Below are 24,477 nucleotides of genomic sequence, written 5' to 3' on the forward strand. Positions count from 1 at the left end.
TTAGTAGAAAAACAGTGGACAACTATAAGAAAAGACAGCTAAAGCAAAGGAAGTTTTGCAAGGCTTACTTCAAGGAGCTCCTTTTACCTTTACCCCACTAGAACAGCTGTGCTCAACACCTGGCACACGGGACTTCAGGTGGGTCTGGAAATCTGGTGGCAGAGCAGTGGTGGCAGAATTGACTGCTGCTCCAGTGCTGCCAAATTTCTGGACCCGTGGGGAGTCCTGTGGGCTGGATAATGTGGCCCTGTGTGCTACATCATGCCAGTGTGCAGTTGAGTAGGCACACAGAGTTGCTCTGCACTCAGATCCAGGTGTATAGGGTTGGGCTGACACACGGGATTGCAACCCCAGACCAACCCCACATGCTGATCCCAAATTGGATCTGGCCCACAGATTAACGCCATACCACCCATCTGGCTTGCAGAGCCAGAAGGCTGAGCACCACTGCATTAGAAGATGGATTCCCAGCTTTCCCAAAGAATCATACATCTGTCCCCAAAACTATCATTTCCCCTTAGCCTGAGCAGGGAACTAGTGCTGCTTATAAAAGGAGTACCTACATTGTATTTTGAGCAAGAAGTGCACAACACTGTAAAATAAGCCTCACTCATTTGTGCCCACTCCAGGTACAATCAGGGCTGCACCAAGCTGGTTTCATCACAAATTTATAAGCCTGGGCATACTTGTAGGTTGGTATTATTTCTTTGGCTATATGCCAGTCTTGCTCAAAATGCTGTGCAGCCATTCCTACAGAAGGCCTATGCTTGGCCAGAGTTCCTCCTTTTCCACTCCCTGGCAATATTTTGGTAACAGCAAACTGTCTTTTCTGATGAAAAGGACAGACAGAAAGATAAGTTCAAACACCAAACTTGCTCAGAGCTCTGCAAATCAAGCTGCAAGAAAAAAATCTGTAAAGTGTTGAGAGTCTGGAATAAAAGTGGGTGAAGTAGATGTGTGCGCTATGATAACCTTCAGCTCCTCTGTATGCACAGAACAATCATGTGCATGCCTGGGAAAGGCTGTTTAAACTGGGAAACAAATGACTGATTTTCCTCAGTTCCCTAAAAAAAAAAAAAAAACCCCATAAAAAAGTGAAAAAAAGGGGAAAAAAAATAAAATGACCAATTCCCCTTAAGATTTAAGTAACATATGCAACACAACTAATAATAGCTTCATTAATCAGATACATAAGTACACTGAGTACCTGAACATAACCTGGAAGTTTCTGATGTAACGAATTTACATAACCTAATTGTCTCTCCAATGTCATGTCATTTTGTAGCAGAAAAAGGACAAGACTGGGTTCTTCATATCAAAGATGTGTTCTGGACATAATTATATAGCAGTATATACATATATTTAAATAGAAATATCACAGTCCCTCAAACAATTCTAGATGTTCAAAAATATTTTTATTCAGATATCTTTACACTATAAAAAATATTACCTCAGATTTAGCTTCTCTCTCTCTAATGGAGATTTCAGTCTTTAACCTAGTGGATAATGAATTAAGATTCAATGTTTTCAAATACTAACATTAATATTAAAGAGAGGTGAAAAATGGACAAATATACTTAAAATAAGAAAACATCCTGGCAACTTCAAATTAACTTTTATTGTTGAAATGCATTTTAATTTTGCTTAAAGTCTATTTCATATTTTCAAAAAGACATCTCAACATTTAAAAACATGTATTGTATACACACTGTAAAATTACATGTTTGTTTCATGTAATCTGTGCCTCTCTCACTGAGTGAAAAAAATTCTACAACTATTACTTCCAAGAAATCATTCTGGCTATGCTCATTGATTCTATTTGATGATAGATAATACATATATGCTCAGTGTTAGCAACCTTTTATATAATGAGGAAGTCAAGATATTAGCATATTAAAGTACTTAAGATTTTTAAAAACTTGCAACAATTTAAAAATTAAATCCGCACGTTTTTTAAAACGATTTCTCCATACACACAATACCAGTACTACCAAGTAGTCTTTAAACAGAAATTGAATATTTCCATCTTAAATTGTAGAATCTACTGTATCCAATACCCAGAAAAATCATGTGTGGATGTGCGTATGTGCATACATCTTCTTTGGAATACTGTACAATGTTGAAACTGACCTCTAACTATCACTTGGAGGATATTCTTCACCCAAAATACCTTCACAAGCACAATCCATACATTAGATTAGCTATAAATTATTTAAATTTATTGACTTCTAAAACCACATTAATTAAACAGCTTATCACAACATCACTGTGATTGATTTTCTGTGTTTATATAAGAAAATGTTACTGCAGAGATAGCAAGAAGTACATCACCTGTAAAACCTTGTTAAGTCATCAGTTTCAATATAAAATCTAACCTTTCAGAGGCTTTTTTTGTTTATAAAATTGCTTCTGGTTGTACATTCTTTGTTGATGCTGCATTAAAGTCAATTTTAATTTGCTGAAGTATGGTGCTATATCTATCACACCTGACCTGAGTAATAATGTTATTAATCAACAATTAAATGATTCATGACCTCAGTGGGGTTTAACGGCTGTTTCTACCATGTACATTATACTTAGCATAAGAAACAGATGTATTGATTTAAATTTCATGACAGATATCACTAACGTTAGAAACGATATAATTTATTGTAACTGCTGCTTTTTTCTTGACTAGCCCAAGAGAAAACCAGCATTAAACATCTTTCCAATAATCTTTAATATTCTCAGTGAACACTTTGTAAATAATGCCTGTTAATAACATCTTCATAATGTTAAAAATGACTTTGCTAGTGCTATACAGAATCCTATGTGATCATTTTAGCTATTATATTCTAATTTATTATATCAAATGTAGCATGCTCATGTAAGGGAACAAAAGATCACTTTGTTGTAGCACCTCTGTGTTAGCATAACCACAACGTATAACTAATTAACAGTAAGGAAAAAGTAAATCAAATGCCAAGGCTGCGTTCAATAAACAGACACCTAAACCACTTTTGGGGTCAGGGATTTAGAACATTCTTAAATATTTAATCATCAGTATCAATACCAATACAAGATAAAGCTACAGCTAACATTGGTTTATTTTTCTGCACTGAAATCATTAAAAAATGAGTATAATAAGCATGTTTTTCATAATAACTCATGTAAGAGACAGAGCAGTTAGACAAACAAGTTGAAAAGACCAGTCTTTTCAATTAATCTTGCATAGTCAAAAATCTTGGCATCTGAACAAGATTTTACTGGAAACCTTGAAGTGAAATGCAAGGTTTGCCATCAAATTCAATGCAAGAAGAACAAAATGTGGTATCTGTTCATTATATCCGTACTCCTTATTAAATCACGCTCTCATGGACTTCAGTAAACTATGCATTTAAGTACCTTAAAACTTTACACTTCATTTCTTCAGAAAAATTTCTGAAGTCACTTTTTCAAAATAGGCAACATCTCCCCTCACTCTCTTTGTTGTCTAGCAACAGGGCAGACACCCTCTGATTATCAAAATTAAATAGGACCATTGGGAAGCACAACTGACTATGAAATAAATCTGCTAAAGAGAGGTTGCAACTTCAGTCCCATTAAGAAAAATGAGATGACAAAATTATTTTTCAACTTCTATAAAATAAACTTTCAGTTCTGAAGCATGACCATTAACCTTAAGAATATTCTTCAAATATTCTTCAAAAATATACTATATACACAATTTCAGCAAGTTTTAACTATGGATATTTTGAAATCTACATTATTCTGCTATGATAATCAGGGGGAAAAAAGAAGCTTAATCACTAATAGTTCTTACAGATCCCATTTTAAAATTAATTTTGAATTAATATACTTGTGTATATTATTGTTCTTTACTCAAGAAGCAGTGTTAACACGAAGGAGAATGTTATATAAGGCTCATATATAACAAAGAGGTTAAATCCCTGCTAGAAGTGCAAATTGAACGCAATCTAATTATGCTGTTACCTTATTACGAATATCATTACAATTACTTCATCGTAAAATCTATTTTTTTAAATATACACATTATATTTATACACATTCACATATGAGAAATATATGCTATAAATGGATCATAGCTAGACTCATGAATTTGAAAAGTTGTGAAAAGTCATTTACTTTGGATAGTACTAGCAACAGGAACCTGACACCGACAGAGCACAGACAAAAACATTTTTACGATGGTACGGCCAGCCTCTGGTACTCTAAAGTATTCATTAACAGAATGAACAATGTTGAGCACATTGGTTTCAGAAACACAGTTTCTATAGACTACTCCCCATTTTATTCAGGGATAAACTAACTGTTGGCTAGATTCCACCAAGCTGAACAGCACAAGTAGAATTTAAGATGCTCTAGCTAACCTTATGCAGCACATACTATTATTAGCATTAAAGATGATTAAACTATACTTATATAGCATGCATTCACACTTCATGAAAGCATTTATATAAAAACAAGAATATGTCTTTTAGATGTACATGGAAAGTTTGTGCATATGTGTCTAAATCTAACTTAATATACCTGCTTATAACAGTGACTGTTCCAATCTTTTCCCACAACTCGAATGTATTACCATCTTAAAATATGACAGACTCATTCCTTATTGGCCCTTGGGGGGTAGACTGGGTACCACGCTAACACATTAATAAGGCTGGACAGGCAAGGGCAGGGACTGCAGCACTAGTAACTGGTTTAATTAGCATGGAAGGTCATTATTCCAACCCTTTGGCTGGAACAGCAATTATACAGGGAGCATGCAGCAGTCCTGTAGTACAACTCCTGGTTGATCTAAGTCTCTTCAATGACCCCCGTTCTATTCACACACTATCCAAACGGTCAGGTCTTATGCAGATGGCATTTATTCACTATCATGGGCAAATCAAGAATGCATGTAAACGTTTATAATGTCAGGACCCTAAATAATACAAAAAGGCCCAGTAAAAAATTAAGGCAGTACAGCACTGTAGCAGGGCACTAAGGTGCCTGCTACTGATAATGGTAACATGGGCTTAGTTGCCACTCAATAGGGCAGCACAGGTGTGAGTTGCTAACGCAACTGATTGCGTCAGCTGGCCGGAAGGGGGCAGGGCCTGGCCGTTATAAACAGAGGATGCTGAGGCCAGAGTTCAGTTCCCCTCTGGCAGCCTAAGGAGCAAGAGCTCTGCTACAGTGAGCAGGGCGGTGTTGTGCATTCGCGCGGATACAGGGTGGAGAGGACCCTGACAGGGATCAGAGAAGGTTAGCCAGGTTGGCTTAAGATTTATGTTGTAGCCGAGGGGCTTTGAGTTTCTGTTTGGGTTGATAGTTGTAATTACAAACCGGAGGACTGGGCGAGGCTGTAGGGGTGGAGGAGGCCTCATTAGGAGCTCCCCAGTAAGGTGGGGGTGTTCCTAGCGCCACAGGAGGCGCTGCATTTTGGGGTGTCCCAACCCCGGCCCAGTGCGGGCAGCTTCGGGAAGAGCTCAGTGTTGTGCGTAGACAGAAGCCCCAGTGAGGCATAGGCCCAAAAAGGTGGGTCTGGGGGCCAGGTAAGGCTAAGGCCGCCTGAGCCCCAATCGGGAGAAGCCCAGTGGGCATAGGACCCTAGAACGGGTCTGGGGGCCAGGTAAGGCTGAGGCCACCTGAGCCCCAATTCAGGGAAGCCCGAGTCAGGCATAGAAGGCCCCGGTGCGGGCAGAGAGCGCGAGCAAGGCCCCGGTGCGGGCAGAGAGCGTGAGAGGCGCGAGCAAGGCCCCAGTGCAGGCGGAGAGCGCGAGAGGCGTGAGCAAGGCCCCAGTGCAGGCGGAGAGCGCGAGAGGCGCGAGCATACTGGAGCAGGCCCCGGGAGAGGGCGCGTACATTGGATACTGGAGCAGGCCCCAGGAGAGGGCGCGTACATTGGATACTGGAGCAGGCCCGGGAGAGGGCGCGTATATTGGATACTGGAGCAGGCCCCGGAGAGGGCGCATATATTGGATACTGGAGCAGGCCCTGGAGAGGGCGCGTATATTGGATACTGGAGCAGGCCCCGGGAGAGGGCGCGTATATTGGATACTGGAGCAGGCCCGGGAGACGCCGCGTATACTGGATACTGGAGCAGGGCCCGGGAAAGGGCGCATATATTGGATACTGGAGCAGGCCCCGGGAGAAGGCGCGTATATTGGATACTGGAGCAGGCCCCGGGAGAAGGCGCGTATATTGGATACTGGAGCAGGCCCGGGAGACGCCGCGTATACTGGATACTGGAGCAGGCCCCAGGAAAGGGCGCATATATTGGATATTGGAGCAGGCCCGGGAGAGGGCGCGTATACTGGATATTGGAGCAGGCCCGGGAGAGGGCGCGTATACTGGATATTGGAGCAGGCCCCGGGAGAGGGCGCGTATATTGGATATTGGAGCAGGCCCGGGAGAGGGCGCGTATATTGGATACTGGAGCAGGCCCCAGTGTAGCAACAAGGCCGCGAGAGAAGCGAGGGAGCACCCATGAGGGTACAGGTGGGCAATTGGCCAGAGCCCCAGTACAACAAGGCAGGAAGGCAGCCTCCCATTAATAATATTCCACCAAGACATGGCGGGCGAGATAGAGGGTGCATTCAAGACCCGAGTTGGCACAGGTAGGTAGGGGTGTTAGGGGAGGTCACAGCACCCCTAGAGGGCACCCTGCCACAAGCACCTTCTCTGCTATGGTTAAAATGAATAATTATTTCTCATTTAAAGGCTGGTTATCATAAATGTGCTATAAGTCACATGCTTATGCAGACTGCCTTGAAATTTTTTGTGCCTCGTGAAAGCAGAGAGACAATCAGTGATCCAAATTTGGGATCATTTGATCAGTGGTTCATAGGACACAGTATCTCCTGCTCAAAAAATCCTCAGAATTTAATACGGACAGATCCTAACCACATTTCTGTGCATACCTGGGGCTCTACAGCTTCTAATAGCACCCAAAATGTTCTTACAGTTCTCACTCAGCATCTCAAATACTGAATTCCATCCACTGTTATGCTCAGGAAGCAACATTGTTTAGCTGTCTACACAGATACGTGTCTAAGTCTCATGTGCCAGTGTGCATGCACTAAATTGCCAAGAGGGTTTATAGCTCACCATGATCCACATGTGCCAAGTATCTCAAAGAGACAGTGCTGCTGCCACTGAATCTGAGGTACACTCAGACAATGTAAATTAAAATCCTATCAAGCCAAAATCCTAGAAAGATCTGAAGGGAGGTTTCTAAAACTAGCCTCTCAGAGGCTTTTATTTGGGGGAAATGTAATCTGAGTATAAAAGATAAATCAGGAAGTGCTCAAAATATTTTCAAAAAAATGCAGGCTAGATAGAAAAGCTAGGCAGCACCTGAGATTAGTGTGCTGTTAGTAAAATGTAGACCAAATCGCACCTTTGAAGACTAGATCCAACTTCTTTGTAGGCTGCATTTGGCCTACAGGCCATAAATTGCCAACCCCTAGCCTAAACAACTACTAACACATATGACAAGCGTCTTTTTCACTCCGGCAAAAAAACCCCAAATCCAGACAAAATAAAAACTTGACTAATGCCCCATAGTAATCTGGCATTTTTCCAGAACATCAACTTCTGTGACACTCAAAGCTCTGAAAACTAGGAAAATGAAAGTAAAAGTACACACTCGTGGAATCTGACTCTTCTCTCTTTGAGAAATGCCCCAAGTATGCTTACATTGGATAGATTCATATTCTATTTTTGTAAAGAGCGAATACTGTTCACAAAACAGAGCAAGACAAGTGAACCAGAGTTCTGAGGCAGAACTGTTTTTAGCCAAGTTCTGGTAAACACGAGCTACCTGTTGCTACACCTGTACTAATATACCGAGCATACTGCCTACATAGTACCAAATTTTCCAATCATTTCATCCCCCATCTACTTTTCTCTACAGAATTCCATCCACACTAGAACTCCACGAGCCATCACTGAGCCAAGAAGCATCCTTTCATCACCCCTTTTTGCTCTCCATGACAATAAGCCCTGGGTGGAAATACTGATACAATGTCCAGACTTCAGTGCTGAAATGAGAAATTAATTCCACGTCCCTCAAAGTAAACTTGCAACTTTTTCCAGCAAGCCAAAAAATGGGAAGGGTGGCATCCTAAATCCATCTGTCCTCATATTGTGTTCAAAGGTTTGCCACAATCTAATCTAATCCACATCCCAGATTCCCTCATATGACAATCGCAGGTCTTTTAAACTACCACTTACCATTCAATACAGCCAATACCTATTAAAGTAAATGCAGCTCAATCACACAATACAGTATGTTCAGACATCTGCTCTCCCAGGGCTTTTTTTTCTTCTGGAGCGGCCATTTTTACTTTGGAAAAAGAAAGGCCTGAACATCTGTACACTCAAGCAACTCTCCCAGAAGCAGCCAAATGTTTGTACATGGCTGATGTTAATACCCAGTGGCTACTGTTAGCTTGCAGAGCAGATTTACGTTTGATTTGGCATGTGGCTTTAGGGGAAGGACTTGGCTTTTAGGAGGTCCGCTACTGAAAATGTAGGTAGATAAGATACTCTTAGTTAATGAGGTTCTTCGTCAGTGAGTATAATCCGATCTCCTGCCCTTAATAATTTTTTTGGTACTTTGTCTAGTTGTGTTTCAATGTGTTCCAAGAAACATGAAATCCACCATTTAAGAGATTATTCTGCAATCCAGTAAATAGCCCAACAGGAATATCAAAGATCACAATTTACCTTTCTTAATTTAAACATTGTAATCATGCTTGTATCTTACTGGAAACAAAGAAAGGAGAGGAACTCCAGATGGTACATCATCACAATACTTAAATTAATATTAAGGGCAAGAAAAATATTAATGTATTAGCTCTTTTAATTTTTTTCTTTGAAGTCATTTCATTCTCCTCTTGAATACTTTTGATATCTCATTTCCCAAGTTTTCTTATGTCACCATTGCTACAGCATAAGAGACACAGAAACGAATTTAAAAATATACCATGGAAAGCAAAGTTAAGCTACTACCCTGGGACACGGAGGGCAAGGTTTAATTCCAGTGCTTTCTGGGCAAGTCACTTAGGGCACTGACAGGTGCAAGGGGGTTGGGGGGAACAGCAAAGACAAAACAAATTTTTTACTGCAAAAATAAATTGAACCTGGTTCTGCAGTATTTGTATAAATCAGGCACTTCAACGGGGCTTTTTGGCAATTTTATCTAAAGCTGACGCAATCATCCATTAACAACTCGTGCCCCTGGCGGCTGAGGAGGCACGGCAGTGGCAGGGTGTGGCAAGCACCGACCAAGGGTCAATGACCACTCACAGCTACTGCCAGCAGCGGCAGCAGTGGGCAACAGTGTCGGTGGCACCTTTTTGTAGGGAGTGCACCACCACACTTAGGGGGTGCACATGCACCCCTGTGCACCCCCTATGCGTTGTCCTTGCAATCATCTACAGGGAACCCTTGCTTAACGCTGTTTCACGTAGCGCTATTTTGCTATAATGCTCATTTTAAATTGATATCTGATTTCACTTAGCACTCAGCTACTTTCATTACAACACTTGTGGTTGCCACCCTGGGTCATTAAAAACAACTGCAGGCACCATTTTGGGTTGTGAAATACTTTCAATTTCACTTAACGCTCATTTTTCCAGGAACCAATTAAGAGCACTAAGTGGGAGTTGCCTGCATTAGATAAAAGTGCCATAAAAGTCCTGCTGAAGATCCCAATCTATACAGATGCTGGGTGAGCTGGGTCCAACTAATGCAATGCCTCTTTTGGGCATGTGCTAGGTTTGCTGCAGGGTTGTGTGGAGTCTGAAGTGCCATTTTTGGTGCGGTTTTTTTAATGTCCGTAAGCAGCCTTAGCCTCTCTGAAAACATCCCCATGGCACAGTGCCTTGCTATACACAGATATCTAACCTAGGTCTGCACAAGCTAGCTCACATACTGGAACCTCTGTATGGAATAAGGCAGTACCATGCAGAGAAAATCCTGTCAACTTGCCATGTCTGAGCTCCTGAAAAAGAAACAGTATAACTCAATTTGCTCAGGTATAATTCCTTAATGTTTTTTGAATCATATACCACATTTTCTGGCACATGCAACACATCTGCATTTGACACATGAATGATAACTATGTTTCTGGTCCTAAGTTTTGACATTACACACAAAATGACCAAGTTTTTTTTTTTGTTTGGAATATATAGGTTGCATATGACTCCTGCATTTCCCATAGTTGAAGCCATGAAAAATTAAACACAAGATCAGAACATTGATTCATCTACTGTTTCCACAGAGGTAACTATGATACATTACAGAGAAAGGGGGGCAATAAAGGCTATAGGAAATAATTATGTAATGACCTGCCCATAAGGGATATTTCTTTCTAACATTCATCAGCTGGTGGCTGAATTATGCCTTAAGGCATAAGGATTTGCCTCCCTTTTGAAATACCCCCCCATGATATCGTATTGTAAACTATGAATGGTCTCCTTATACATGAAAATACCTAATACTTCTTGCAATCCTACTAGAACTTGGTGACTCAAAGATATCTTGTAATAAAAGTTTCCTTGTTCTTGATTCTTGGCATTGGCCATCTCCTTATTGTTGATTATCTGAAGCTCTCTGGGAGAGATGACATTTTTGTTTAACATACAATACCTAAAAAAACCAATTTAGGGTTGAATAAACTCATAATCCTCATTATGTGGTATCCTGTAGCTCTGCCAGTGTAATTGGGGAATCTTATTTCTAAGGTTAAAAAGAAGTACAAAACTGCAGACTCTTTTTGAAAACCTCCATAATAATAAAAAAGTAAAGAAAGACATAAATATCATTTATTTTTCTTTGCATGTCACATTAAAGAAAGTTAATAACAAAAATAAAACAACAAATTAATTCTGCTTTATTCTAAATTTCATATAGTCATAACCTAGTTTAATTCAAATTAAAAAACCAAACATCAAAATAACATTGCCATAATTCAATAAAGAACAGTGAGGGCTCATAATACATTAACATCACAGGTACGTTGAAACAGTGTTCCCTTTGATTTTAGGCTCGAGTCCAGGAAAGAGAAATTCCAATGCTTCAAAATCATGCACCATGTATAACCTTTGCCAAGTTGGACAAAAATCTCTTAAGTATTTACTATTATTAATTATATTTGCAGCAAAAAAAAGAGCTGAATACAAATCAGAATTAAAACCACAGAGTCAAATGGAAATCACGGAGCATCTGGAGCTCAATCTCCTTAAAATTTAAGAGTTCATATTTTAGCTATCTCTGATTACTAAAAATTACATTAATTTAGTTTAAAAATGTTGAAAAGAAAACTTACTCAGATACATGCTCAGCAGTTGGGCAACCTAGGGAAACTGGAATAAAAAATAATTTATATTAATATACATCTTTAAAAAAAATCACAATATCTTAACATTTAATCTGGAATGATACTATCCAACAGCAACTACTAATGTGGTTCATCTAAATCTTACATTAAGAAGGACACTCCATGTACTTACCATTCTCTATAATAACTTGGCAAGTATGAGTATGGCTTTCACTCAAATGCGTGGCCATGTTATCTAAGCCAGAAACATCAGTTAGGAAATCACAATTAAGACATACTACAGTCACACCCCTGGAGAGGAAAAAGTAAAAAAAAGTGAATAGCTCAATGCTATTAAAGGTTACCCCTGCATTTTCCCAATAGTTCTGGCCTATGTAAATTTAGATAATACAATGGGCCAGTGAATATACTTTTATATTCCTATATGATTATAGAATGGCCTTAAACTCACAAAGATATTCTTGCTTTTTATTTGTACTGCAGTAGAACTTGGATATCCCCACCCACAAGCTGGTGAAAAAGAAAAGCAGATAGCTGTTCTCATTATATGCTGCTAAATCAGGGACAGGCAATTATTTTGGGTGGAGAGTCGCTTACCAAGTTTTGGCAAGCTGTTGAGGGCTGCATGGGTAGCCCCGCCCCCTGACAGGTGCCCTACCCCTAGTCACCATCTTGGGACTGGAAATCCTGACCCTATCCTCTGACCTTTGCCACCGGAAGTCCCTCCCCTTGCCCCTGGAAGTACTCCTTTGGGGAAAAGGGTTTGCCATCTTAGGGGACAAATTACATACTAAAAATCAAACACCCATAATAATATATTTTAATTTAATTTAAAAAATATTTTGTCCTGATTAGTGTGTTTGTTCTGTATATGCGGAAGTGACTGCATATGGGGGTTTGTGGGGACGGGTGGATACATGTGTATGGGTATGGATGGGGGTATGGAAGCCATGTAGTGTAGAGTGGCAAGCCAGTAGGCAGACAGGAAAGTGGGGAAAGCAGCAGGGGTAGGTGTGGGGGGGAGCGAGCAGGAGCATGGGGCCTGCACCAATGTCCTGGGGCCAGTGCTGGCAGGGCCCAGATCGGAGTGGGGGTGTGGGCTGGCAGGGGTCTGTGGAGCCGGGCTGGACTGCACCAACAGGGAGAGGGGGGAACTAACCCAGTTCCATAGAGCCCCTTCTAAGTGGGACCCCACACTACTGCTGCCCTACTCTGGGCCCCACCAGTGCTGGCCCTGGGACACTGGCACAGGCCCTGTGTTCCCACTGGCTCCCGCATGCCTTCTCAATCCCAGTGTCCCTGCCCCAGCACCATGGTAGAGGTGGGGACCAGCACGCAGCCCTGACCCCACGTGCCACGTCCTCTCCAGGAACAAACTGGTATTCAGCACAGTGGGAAAAGCATCCTCACCCCCTCCATGGCTGGTGCTTCCTTTATGCAGCCTGTACAGGACTGTCCTGCCTCTCCACCATGTGGCAACGTAGAGCAGACACAGGCAGCCCCACACAGGCTCTGAGCGGCTGCAGCACAGGGCACTGGCAGTGGGAGGGGGAGCAGCTGTGGCTGCTTTTCTTCCACACGGAGCACCAGTTTGTTCCCTGCTGCCGTTACTAGCCTGGGCCCCAGCACCAGCTCCGGGCTCACCTGTCAAGACTGAGTTGTATAGCAGCAGCTGTTGGGCAGAAGCCGCTGCTCGGCATGGAGGAAAGTGACCCCCCTGCTCGCTGCTGCCGGACAGCATTTGCTGCAGCTCCCCCCTGGAGCCTGTGTTGCACTAGGCTGTGCTGCCCTGTGGCTGCTCCACATGGCCACTGTTGCCACGCTTGGCAGTACAGAGACGGTGGTAAAGTTGCCACACCACAGCTTAGCACAGCACGGGCTCTGGACAGGCAGCCACAGAAACACTGCCTGGTGATGATGAGCCACAGGGCTGCTTTCTTTCACACCAGCAGCAGCTTCTGCCCAGCTGCTACTACTGCAGCTCAGCCCCAGGAAAGCAGGGAGCTGGTGCGGAGCCCAGGCTAGCAGTGGGGAAATGAACTGGTGCTCCGCGTGAGGCAAAAGCAGCCACTCCCCCTCCGCATGGCCAGTGCCCCCAGCTGCAGCCACTTGGAGCCCATGCGGGGCTGCCTGTGCCTGCTCTCCATTGCCATGCAGCAAAAAGTCAGGACAGCCCTACAGGGGTTGCGAGCGGCTGCAGCAGGAAGCACTGGCCACGGGGAAAGGGAGCAGCTGCTTTTCCCCCTGCACTGAGCACCAGTTTGTTCCTTGCCTGCTGCTGCTGCTCCGTCCAGATGGGTGAGCATGGGGTCAGGGCTGCGCACTGGTCCCCACCTGTACCATGGGGCTGGGGCAGAGGCACTGGCAGTAAGCAGGTGCGTGGGAGTCAGCAGCAGCCAGGCCAGAGTATGGGGCCCATGTCAGTATCCCGGGGCCAGCACTAGCAGGGCAGGAGCATGGGGTCCCAGCCAGCAGGGGGTGGTCTGTGGAGACAGGTCTGCTCCCCCCTCTCTCTGCTGGTGCAGTTCAACCTGGCTCCACAGATCCCTGCCAGCCTACCAGCCCACTCTGGGCCCTGCTGGTGCTGGCCCTGGGACATTGACACAGGCCCCAAATGCTGCTCACTTCCATTCTTCTCCACCCCCAGGGCTCAGCAGGAGCTGGCCTGGCCCCGAGGACTGGGGCGATCCCCATGGTCCTCCCCTATCTCCCCTGAATTTCCCCTCCCACTTCTTACCTGAAATTCCCATACTGGTCCAGCCACGAACAGCCCCATGGTCCCAGGACAGAAGTTCCTGCTAGACAGGGGCTTCCAGCTGAGTGGGTAGGTCCAGGTGGACCCTGCTGTGGCTTTCCCTGGGTCCTACTGCCCCTGGCTCCTGTCATCTTTGACAGGAGCCAGGGGCAGATGAATATTAATTTTCTAAATTTTTTAGGAGCCCAATGGGCCAGATAGAACGGCCTGGCGGGCTTGAATTTGGCCTGTGGGACATATTTTGCCCACCCATGTGCTAAATTGATCATGGGTTGCTCTCCCACAAGTGGCTTCACTTTCCTCCCAAAACCATTTTTACTTCCATGCTGCTTCCAACTTGTAGCAAACCACAAAATCAGGAGTTCCTCTGTTTGAGTTTTGACTATTGGGCTCACAGAATACTACCTCAGCAACTGGACAGTAAAAAAACCCAAAAACACCACAACCCTTAAAAATGCAACTGAAAATAAGAATTACCTCAGCACTTCTGAATGTTTTTTATAGATCCAAAATCTTTTACTTGGACGAGCACTGTGAAAACTAGAGAAAGGAACAAAGGTTATTCTTTAAACTAATTTTTTATCTACATAGGAAATCTTCTGCGGTGAAGTATTCCAAAGAATTATCACTACTATAAATGGCCTCCACTTTGTTTAAAAACATGAAAGTAAAGGGATTTTAATGCACACTCTTTTATGCAGAACTGCACTGTTCTGCAGTGGTAGTTTTGATACAGAATTACAAAAAAGTTACAGGTCCATGTACCATATAATCTATTCCAAAGGCAAAAAAGTAGACCAAAATTTTTTTAAAAATCACTTGCATTAAGTATTCAAGATAAGACAAACAGTAAAAAACAGAAACAAATAGAACTTCAAATACATTGAAACTATAGATTGAAACTCCCTTATCCTTTTCAATGCATCTATTTAATAGGCCTGTGCGAAGCACTTAGTATTCACTTCAGATTCAGGTTCGGTCAATTTGGGGGACAGTGATTCAGTTCAGTGATTCAAATCACTGTCCCGAATCTATTAGGCCTAATTGGACCCCCTGCCCACTCTCCCAGCCCCAGCAATGGCTGTTCTGCCTCGCCCCAGCTCTGTTTTGTTTTTTATTTAAAAAGCCCCAGACTCACCAGGTGCTGCCAGGTGGGGGGTGTGATCCCCACTGTACCCCACTGCCCCGCACTGTGTGAGAGGCTCTGCCACAAGCTCCCTGACCCCCACCTGCTCTCCCAGCCCCCCTGCCCCCATGGCAGCCCCACCTGGCTCCAGCTCCCACCCCTTGAAAAAAAAGCCCTGCACTCACTGGCTCCTGCCAGGCAGGGGGGAGGCGCTCCCCACTGCCCCAAGCTGCAGGGTGGGGCACTCTGCCATGAGTGTCCAGAAGCCCTGAGGCTGCTGAAGCAGCCAGTGAGTGCAGGGCTTCTTTGTTGAGGTGTTTTTTTTTGTTTTTTGGGGGGTTTTTTGGTTTGTTTGTTTGGTTTTTTTTTTAAGAGTCAAGAGCCAAAGCTGGGCAGGGCAGCCATTCACGGGGCTGGGAGAGCAGGCGGGGGCTGGAAGCTCATGGCAGAGCCCCTGATACAGTGCAGGGCAGTGGGGATTGCCCCTGCCTAACAGCAGCCGGTGACTAGGGGCTTTTTTTTTTTTTTTTTTTTTTTAAGAATCAGGGACTGGGGCCGGGCAGGATAGCCATGGGGTGTGGGCCTGTGAGAGTGGGCAGGATTTGGCCCCCTGATTTGATTCAGATTCAGAGATTTGGCAGCTCCTCCTAATCAAATCAGCACCCAAAGCTTCACACAGCCCTGCTATTTAATGAACTGTCAGTACTTTTCAGTCACAACTAGGAGTACTAACAAATTTAGTTTTTAGGATAAAACCACTCACTATCATACAAGTCATAATATGTCATTACCACAGCGTTAAAGATAAAAAAGCTTTAAATTTTTATTTATATATGAAGCAGTAAGTAATTTGTTGAAAAACAAAGGCCCGAGAAGGTATTCTGAACTTCTGAGAAGTGTTGTTATTTTTACACTAATTACAATAATTTAAATAGCTGTTCTCCCCCTTACTAGCTTACCAGTCTGCTATCTCTACTACGCCTCAGAAAGTCAAAGTTTCTGGGCTATATATTCATATACCGAGCTTATAAAAATTTTTTTTAAAGGTGGGAATATATTCTTCATGTAAAAAACCAAAAATGAAAATGCAATTCTTATTTTAGGACAACCTATTAAACTACAAGCCACAAGAAGGCATGAATATGCCTGCTGCTGGCAGATGAGACTTTCCTATTAATTGTCTAGGAACCAACAACTTTATAACACAAGCAGTCACTTTAATCAAGCCAACATGGACACTTATACCAGTGATATGAATCTGTATCTATAAGTATCTAAGTACGCACACAAACAAAATGTTAAAAGAGCATTATTAAGGTGCCAAATTCTAGCATCTGACAATAATTCAGAAATGCTAGAATTAAAGCCATGCTGTATTAAATTGAACTGTCAAGATCCATGCCTCATTCAGTGCACACATTTAAGTGCTTACTTAATGTGTAGACATTCAATATTATGTTTTACTCTCTTTTGCTCAATGCTCAGTGTTTGGTCCTTTGGTGACCAATGATACCTTGTCATAGAAGTTTCACATGTATTATTACCTGCACACCAGTCTAATGTTGCACAGAAAACATAACTATTAGTTTCCTCATCATAGTATAAAAGTACTTCACAAATATACTGTATTTACTCAAATATAGCACACCCCTGATTATAAGATGACCCCCCTCAATAATTAGATTCTATATGTGGATAATTTATCAATTTGATATAATTTTCCAGGTACAGATTCTAATATTAGATGTCTGCCTTGAAGTTGTCCCCCTCCCACTGCTACAAGCAGGGAAAATAAATCTGGGAGGTAAGTTAATCCCTTTGTGCCATTCATTTCCCCCTTCCCCCGCCCTCCAAGTAATCTTCCCTACTCCTTATTCTAAGACCCTTCTGCCCCTGAGCAAATGGAAGTAAGGAACAAATCTGAAAAAAACTGACCCTGAAGTAAACATAGGTGTAGCAATTTGCATATAGTACTCATAGATTTAGTTCACTCAGAAACTATATAACTTATTTGTTTTGGAAATTGCTGCAAATTGTAGCACAGATACAATTTGTAAACATACTTCTAAATAGCACTTTAGCACCTACTTGCATATAATACAAACTATGCATGATGTTAGTCCAAAACCAAAAGGCTCATGATTTACCATACAGTTCACTGGGCTGGGGTGGACTGGGCCCCAGCAGAGACAACAATGTTTGAATTTCTGGTAACCCCACAGCTCAGCACTGATCAGTATGTTTGTGTACTCCAGATACCCCCCAACAAAGGAACCACGTACTAATTAGCCCCCTATTCATGACTGGAACTGGGTGCTTTTGCCAAGAGTCCTGAGATCCTCCAAAAATTTATATGCAGATGAGGCACAAGACAACCTAGTCTGGCTTCATCTCATGGAGGGTGGGGGCCAACTAATCATGTGCAACAGGCCGAGAGAGGGGCTGAAAGAGGGATTCTGCGTGAACTATTTGGGCCTTGTTTGTTGATATTTGCCAGACATTTAAGGCTGGTAAAAAACAGGAATCACTGGAAAGGGGAAAGAAAGGCACAGGTCAGGTGTGGGAAGAAAGAGGAAATTGAAATGTATGTAATGTAGTAGCTCAGTATGATTTGAAAGAGAGTCAACACTAAAGGGGAATGTACTCAGTGGGCACCACCATACATCTTATTCAGATAGGCAGCACTGACCTTTTCTTATGGTAGGTTCCCATCAGCATCTCAGCCTTTTGGTTAAGATCAAATTGTTGTGCAGGGTTTTCTACATACTCTGCTTTTTAAGTGTCATGCCCCTCCCTCCCTTTCCCACCTGCCCCACACTTGGGCTTAGTTGGGTGTATGTTTCATATGCAAATTATTTGCATTCCCACCCCTACCACCATCCTCTACTATGTAGATCCTGCTTGGGTCTTTCTGTATTTTCTTGTCCTTTGAACTTTGTCATTTAAACTTTAACATTTTCTAATAAATTAGATTTTTGGCACTAAAGTGGAGGTTGTCACAGCTGACTCTGGCACTCCTGGTGCCAGTATGGTATTACAGTACCTCCAGGCCTGCTGCAGTGGCTCAAAGATAGGGAATGTATATGCAGTCGAGTTGCACCTTATGCGTATTTAACTTACGCGAATTCAGCTATACGCGCTCGGCTGCTGGGGCTGGCCACCAGGTGCAGGCCGGGGCATGGTGCGTAGCGCTGCGCTGCATGGTACTGCCTGCATGTGCCGCAGCTCGCTCACACTCAGCTGGTTGTCCTGGCGGGACGACACAGCAGAGGACAAGAGGGGCGAGGAGTGCAGCAGGAAGGGTGATTTCAACTATATGCGATTTTCACCTTATGAGCTGACTTCAGCACATAACCCCTGTGTAAGATACGACTCTACTGTAATGTGGTTTCTATGTATGCAAATCTAGAACAATGGCTTTTTCACCTATGTTGACTGAGGAAATAATACCTTGTCTTAAACTTCAGTAAATACGGTAAATAATGAATTTCCTTCCCTAAACCACTTTTTTGTAATAAGGTAGTATTACTTTTCTAGATGGGCAAATGAAACAAAGGGAGTAAGGAAAATATCCACTTATTTTGGGGACCTTATTTGAGATACCTACATCTTGCCTTCATAATACAGCATTTGCTATCTTCAAAGCGTAAGTCTTACTGACATCAGTTTTAGACATTTCTGCAAATAAAACCTCAGAGTCTCATGTCAGAAATGCAAAAAATGAGACATTCTCATTCGCAACTGTGAAATTTGACAAACATTACACAGACAACGCAGCAGAAATAGTGAAGCAATAATATTTTCAGGACGCCATTCAACTGCTGGGAATTATCAGACCATCCTTTTTCCTGGCCACCCTGACCTTCCCATCAATACAGAGGACCCTAATTATAACATGCACCTGACATTTTTAAAGAAGAATCAAACTAGTGGATTTAGTTTCCTATCCTCTATTAATATCAATTTGATAATATTAATTTAAAGGGAGATACCACTTTCTCTCCTTCAACACCATGTGAAATACAAAATAAAGCTCATACAAACACATAACACACCATTTTATATGTTTAAGAAAAAATTAGAAATCATGACTTAAATTTTGAAAAGCTCTTACCTCATCATATGATTCACATAGGCTTTGCTACAGCTAGTATTATATCTGCATAAGCTACAATGGACATATGTTGGAAAGTGACTTGCAAAATCTTTTATTTCTGAGTAACACTCAATGCATTTATGAACTCCTAAACGATACCTAAACAATAATAAAAAACACAAAAAATACTGTTACCATTAATATATTAAGATGACATGTATACTCTCTCAAAATTCTAATTTTAAGCCAATATTCAGCTTGTCTAGACAAAAAAGGAATTCTAAAAATGTGTTAGTATATTTTAAACTATTTAATGTCTAGTGAAAATCGTTAGCTCAAATATAACCATATTTTGCTCTAATTACATAAGAACGTAGTGATTTTAAAACCTATTTAAGTTACCTACAAGGTAAACTCTAAAAAGTTATCTTTCATGTCAGACCAACCTGATTGCCTTTTATGATCAGGTCACAAAGGGAATGGATACAGGTGTCGCCATGGACATAGTCTTTCTAGACTTCAGCAAGGCCTTTGACACCATCTCCCACCCCATCCTCATTAAAAAAACTAGGCGACTGTGGCATTGATGCCTACCCAGTCAGATGGATTGCAGATTGGCTCAAGGGTCGTACTCAGAGGGTGGTGGTGGACGGGTCATATTCGACCTGGGGGAAGTGGGCAGCAGAGTCCCCCAGGGCTCGGTCCTTGGGCCTGTGTTGTTCAATTTCTTCATCAGCGATTTGGACAATGGGGTGAAATGCAACCTGTTTAAATTCCCTGATAATACCAAAATTTGGGGTGAGGCAAGCATGCTAGTAGGGAGGGAAAGACTGCAGCAAGATCTGGATAGGTAACAGGAGTGGGCTAACATAAACAGGGTGTGTTTCAATGCTGACAAGTGCAGGGTGCTGCACTTAAGCAGTGGAAACCAGCAGCACACTTATAGAATGGGAAACTCCCTTTTTGAGAGCGCAGAGGCAAAAAGGGATCTTGGAGTCATTACTGACTCCAAGATGAACATGGGCAGACAATGCAAGGTCACGGTTGCCAGGGCTAACCGGACCTTGTCGTGCATCCACAGGTGCATCTCAAGTAGAGCCAGGGAGGTGATCCTCCCCCTCTATGCGATGCTGGTCAGGCCACAGCTAGAGTACTGCATCCAGTTCTGTGCGCCCCATTTCAGGAGGGATGTGGACAACATTGAAAGGGTCCAGAGGAGGGCCACCCGCATGATCCGGGGACAACAGGGCATACCCTACAATGAAAGACTGAGGGACCTGAACCTGTTCAGCCTTCACAAAGAGAAGGCTGAGGGGGGACCTGGCGACTAGCTATAAACTCACTAAGGGGGACCAGAAGGGTTTAAGGAAGACACTGTTTCCCCTAGCGCCCCCGGCATGACAAGGAATAATGGACACAAATTATTGGAGAGTAGATTTAGATTAGACATCCGCAAGAACTACTTCACAGTTAGGGCAGCTAGGAGCTGGAACCAACTTCCAAGGGAAGTGGTGCTGGCTCCTACCCTGGGGATCTTTAAGAAGAGGCTTGATGCCTACCTGGCTGGACTCATTTGAGTCCAGTTTTTCTCCCGCCCAGGCGGGGGGTCAGACTTGAAGATCTACAAGGTCCCTTCTGACCCTACTTCTATGATTCCTCCTTGTTCTCCACACTTCATTATGCATAAAAAAGCCTGAGGCTTTCCCTCTACCCCTGATGCTCATCTCCCTCAAAGTCCTTATAAACTTTAAAAAACAAAAACCACTAAGCCTTAAATTAGGAATACTAATTGTATTGTCCCTAATCTTGCCAGAGGTTCCAGAAGTGTAACTAATGAGTTTCATATCTTTGGAAAAACTCCCCTGCACTGAGAGGAGGGGCAGTGGGGGGTGAATGGGGGGAAGGGTAAAGGAAGAGGAGGAGGAAAGTGCTGGAGATATGGCGTACAGGTAAGGGCAGAAGGAAGAGGGCAGTCCTAGAGGACCTAATGGGGCAGGGATCCCTATCCAGGTGGGACAGGGATGTTCAAGAAAAGCCTAGAGGGCTGTGTGTGCAGGAGGAAGGGGATGTGCCATTCAGGCACTCCCAAGTCAGCCCCCAGACCTGGTATGAAATTTGCCCTTCCTCAGTTTCACTACTGAGAGATTTTGTTGGGCATCTCAGAACATGAACATCATGAGATTTAGCACTTTAACTGAAAGGCTGAGGCTCATAATCTTTAAATCCTTTATACCAAAGATTATTCAATTAAGTAAAATAACAAAGAAAAAAAAATAAGTCTTAGACTAATCATCCCATCTTCTCAACCGCTATGCTTTCACTCTCCACTTCTGGAATAATTTGTTATTTATGCAATCATCAAAGACCTTCTAGGACAGACAAGACTTGAACATACATCTTTATCCCCTCGCAAGTCACTAATTAATATTTAGCATTTTTAATATTTAATGTCCCCCAACACACACACAGTAAAAATCTAAATTTAATAAAATGCTAGTCATTTCCATGTCAGCTATTCTTCTATTGCCAAGAACCACTGCCACCAAAACAAGATTAACATACAAAGGGTAGGGGCAATTGTATGTTTTGGGGCCTTTAAAAGGTGGGGGAGCTGCTGCTGCTGCTTGAGAATGAGAAGCAGCTGTTACACTAAACCTGCTACCTCTGCAGGATCCTGTAACCATGTAAGCTAAAATCACCCTAGCTCTCACCTTAAATGAATCAAGACTTAAAAGTTGGAATAGTTTTGCTGCTTTTGTATGCCTGTAGAAATAGTTTTCAATCTTTTTTCAAAATATGAATGGATGCGTGGACCCTTTTGGAAATTTCAAATGGAGGCAAAGATCCCTCTGAATTGTAAGTATCGGTATTTGCATACTTTTGACTGATCACAGTAATCTTTTGCGGACTCATTAGACACAATTTGCAGACCCCTAGAAGTCTGCAGAGCACAGGTTGAAAACTACTGCCCTATCGAATCATGCAGATATAACAGTTATTCCCTAACAGCTTGTATCAGTATCGTTTAAAAGTGGTGTAATTGTTGCATGTCTATAACTAGAGTTTCCACTAAATTTATTCCCTCCCAACTGAACATCACAGAAACCTCTGTATTTTAATCTTAATGGATCTTAATAAACTAATCTTTAATTAGCTTTAAGTATATTAAAGATATATTTTAAAATTAAAGTCAAATATTTTTACCTTAGATTATACAATGCTGTATTTGCAACTTTATTTTTTTTTTTGCTGGTGTTGCTACTGTTGGTCCATGTGTTTTGCTTCTTCGGTATAGTTGACGGTTTTGATTTTGACTTTGTTTTATTTGAATTAGATTTGTTATGATTTTTAGTGTTTGTATTTTTAGTTTTAGGAGACAACTGAAATGTGGAAGTGCTTGTGCTAACTGAAGAAGTAGCAGATGATCCAGACTGAAGAGGTCCAACAGAAGCTCGAATAGTAACCTAAGAAACACAAAATAAAATAGAATGTTTTTAAAAAAAAGGTTTTAAAATAAATGACCCTATTTTGAGTTGCTTTTAAATTTCTGAAACTCCAGCTTACATGGGATCAAGTAAGTCTTTCATGCATCCTGCAGAATCTGCTCAAGTCACTGAACACAACAATAAATAGCTATTGTTAGGAAAATGTTGCTTCACAAGAAATGGATGCTGAATTATATCATCTTCTACTAGTTAAGGAAGTCTTCTGGTTTTTGCCAAACAAGGAATATGGGTAGCAAAAAGGTAACAGAGCTGAAAGTTCTAAATAAATTAAGCATAACTTTTATTACCGAGTCTTCATGCCATGCCTTTTATTTAAAAAAAAAAATTATGCCATCATCACTGAAGTTTGAAATCTTTCCTAAGGGTTTATTAAAAGGGTATATAGTTGCCTACAGGCGCACTAGTGAACTCAGACTGGTGGGGTGGTGGAGCATCCCACAGGAGCAGAGGTGGGGAGGGGGTGGTTTACAGCCACTCCCATGACACGCTCTATCACCCCACCAGTCTGAGTTCACCAGTCGCACCTGGCTGCTGAGCAAAACTATGAAGTACAATAATTACACAGCTTAAGAAACATGGTTCAAATCTAGTTCTACAGGGACTGAAAATGAGAGAGTGTGGGTATATCTACACGTAAAATTAATTCGCGCTGGAGTTTATTGTTCCTGGACACAGCATTTACATGTGTACTTGGAAATGTAACATGTTGAAACAGGGTGGTACAAACACAGCTGGCAGGGGGCTCCAGGGGTCAGTCTGTCAGTGTGGGGCTCTTCCTGCCTGGATCAACATGCTGCAGAGGGGCTGGCTGGGGCATGAAGGTGCTATAGTACAGAGCTAGCTGGCAGACAGCCCTATACATGCATTGTGACAGAATAAATAACTCCATAGCAGAACAGTACTTCTATTGAGTAGTACTATCCTATAGCAGAGTTAATTATTTTACTCCAGTCTAACAGCACTGCTTGTGTAGACAGTGATGCTTTACCAGGAGGGTAGCAGGGTAGTAAAACACTGGAACAGGTTATCCAGACAGGTGGTGGAAGCTCCATTGTTGGGGGTTTTCAAAACTGGGCTGTAGATGCACACAGTATGGTCAAGTTCATCAACTTCCTCCAGATCTATTAGCTAACACCTATCAATTCCAATAGGTTTTCCTCACATGGAGTACAGGTTTTCAGACCTTCCAAAAGTGGGTATTAAGAAAGAAAAATTGCTAATCCTACAGGGAAATACTCATCTAACTGGCTAGTTTTCACTCATTCTGCTTCTTCTTGAGGAAGCTCAACCAGAGCTGCTACACATACCAATCAAAATATACAAACACAGAACTGTAAAACTAACCAAGGAACAGCAACTTTTGTCCCCTGCTTGGTTGTTGCCATTCCCCTCCATACCCCATGCAAGCTGAGAAAAAGTGAAGATTCTTTGCTATTGATGCTATGTTCTATACAGCCAACCAAGCTTGAGTCCATGTTTTTTCCTCAGGAAAGAAAAAGAAAGGCAGAGCCAGCAGTTTGACAAAGCCGTAGAGACACACCTCATACCAAAAAAAAAAAATCATGGTTGGGCTACTATTTCTGTATGTTGCAATTTACACATATGCAGCTGTGGAGAAAGACATGAGATTCAGAGCAACTTTAGGAAAAGAAGATAGTATTA

At 42.4% G+C, this 24,477-nt stretch overlaps 1 protein-coding gene across 8 annotated transcripts in view; it reads right to left on the reverse strand.

Moving 5' to 3' along the window:
• ZNF280D (zinc finger protein 280D) overlaps positions 1–24,477 on the reverse strand; it is an 84,557-nt gene that overhangs the window by 9,054 nt on the left and 51,026 nt on the right. For 5 of the 8 annotated variants that reach the window (XM_090029944.1, XM_090029939.1, XM_090029942.1 and 2 more), the window contains 6 exons: positions 22,514–22,773; positions 19,328–19,468; positions 14,565–14,627; positions 11,505–11,623; positions 11,321–11,357; positions 1,451–1,496 (listed from right to left, as the gene is read on the reverse strand). In XM_090029944.1, coding sequence (XP_089886070.1) covers positions 1,451–1,496; positions 11,321–11,357; positions 11,505–11,623; positions 14,565–14,627; positions 19,328–19,468; positions 22,514–22,773 — 666 coding nt within the window. The remainder of the gene's footprint in view (positions 1–1,450; positions 1,497–11,320; positions 11,358–11,504; positions 11,624–14,564; positions 14,628–19,327; positions 19,469–22,513; positions 22,774–24,477) is intronic. The other 3 variants (XM_090029941.1, XM_090029943.1, XM_090029940.1) reach the window with 1 other exon arrangement.

Source organism: Crocodylus siamensis, chromosome 15 (genome assembly GCF_052110815.1).
Source record: "Crocodylus siamensis isolate JL-2025a chromosome 15, ASM5211081v1, whole genome shotgun sequence".
Classification (NCBI taxonomy): domain Eukaryota; kingdom Metazoa; phylum Chordata; order Crocodylia; family Crocodylidae; genus Crocodylus; species Crocodylus siamensis.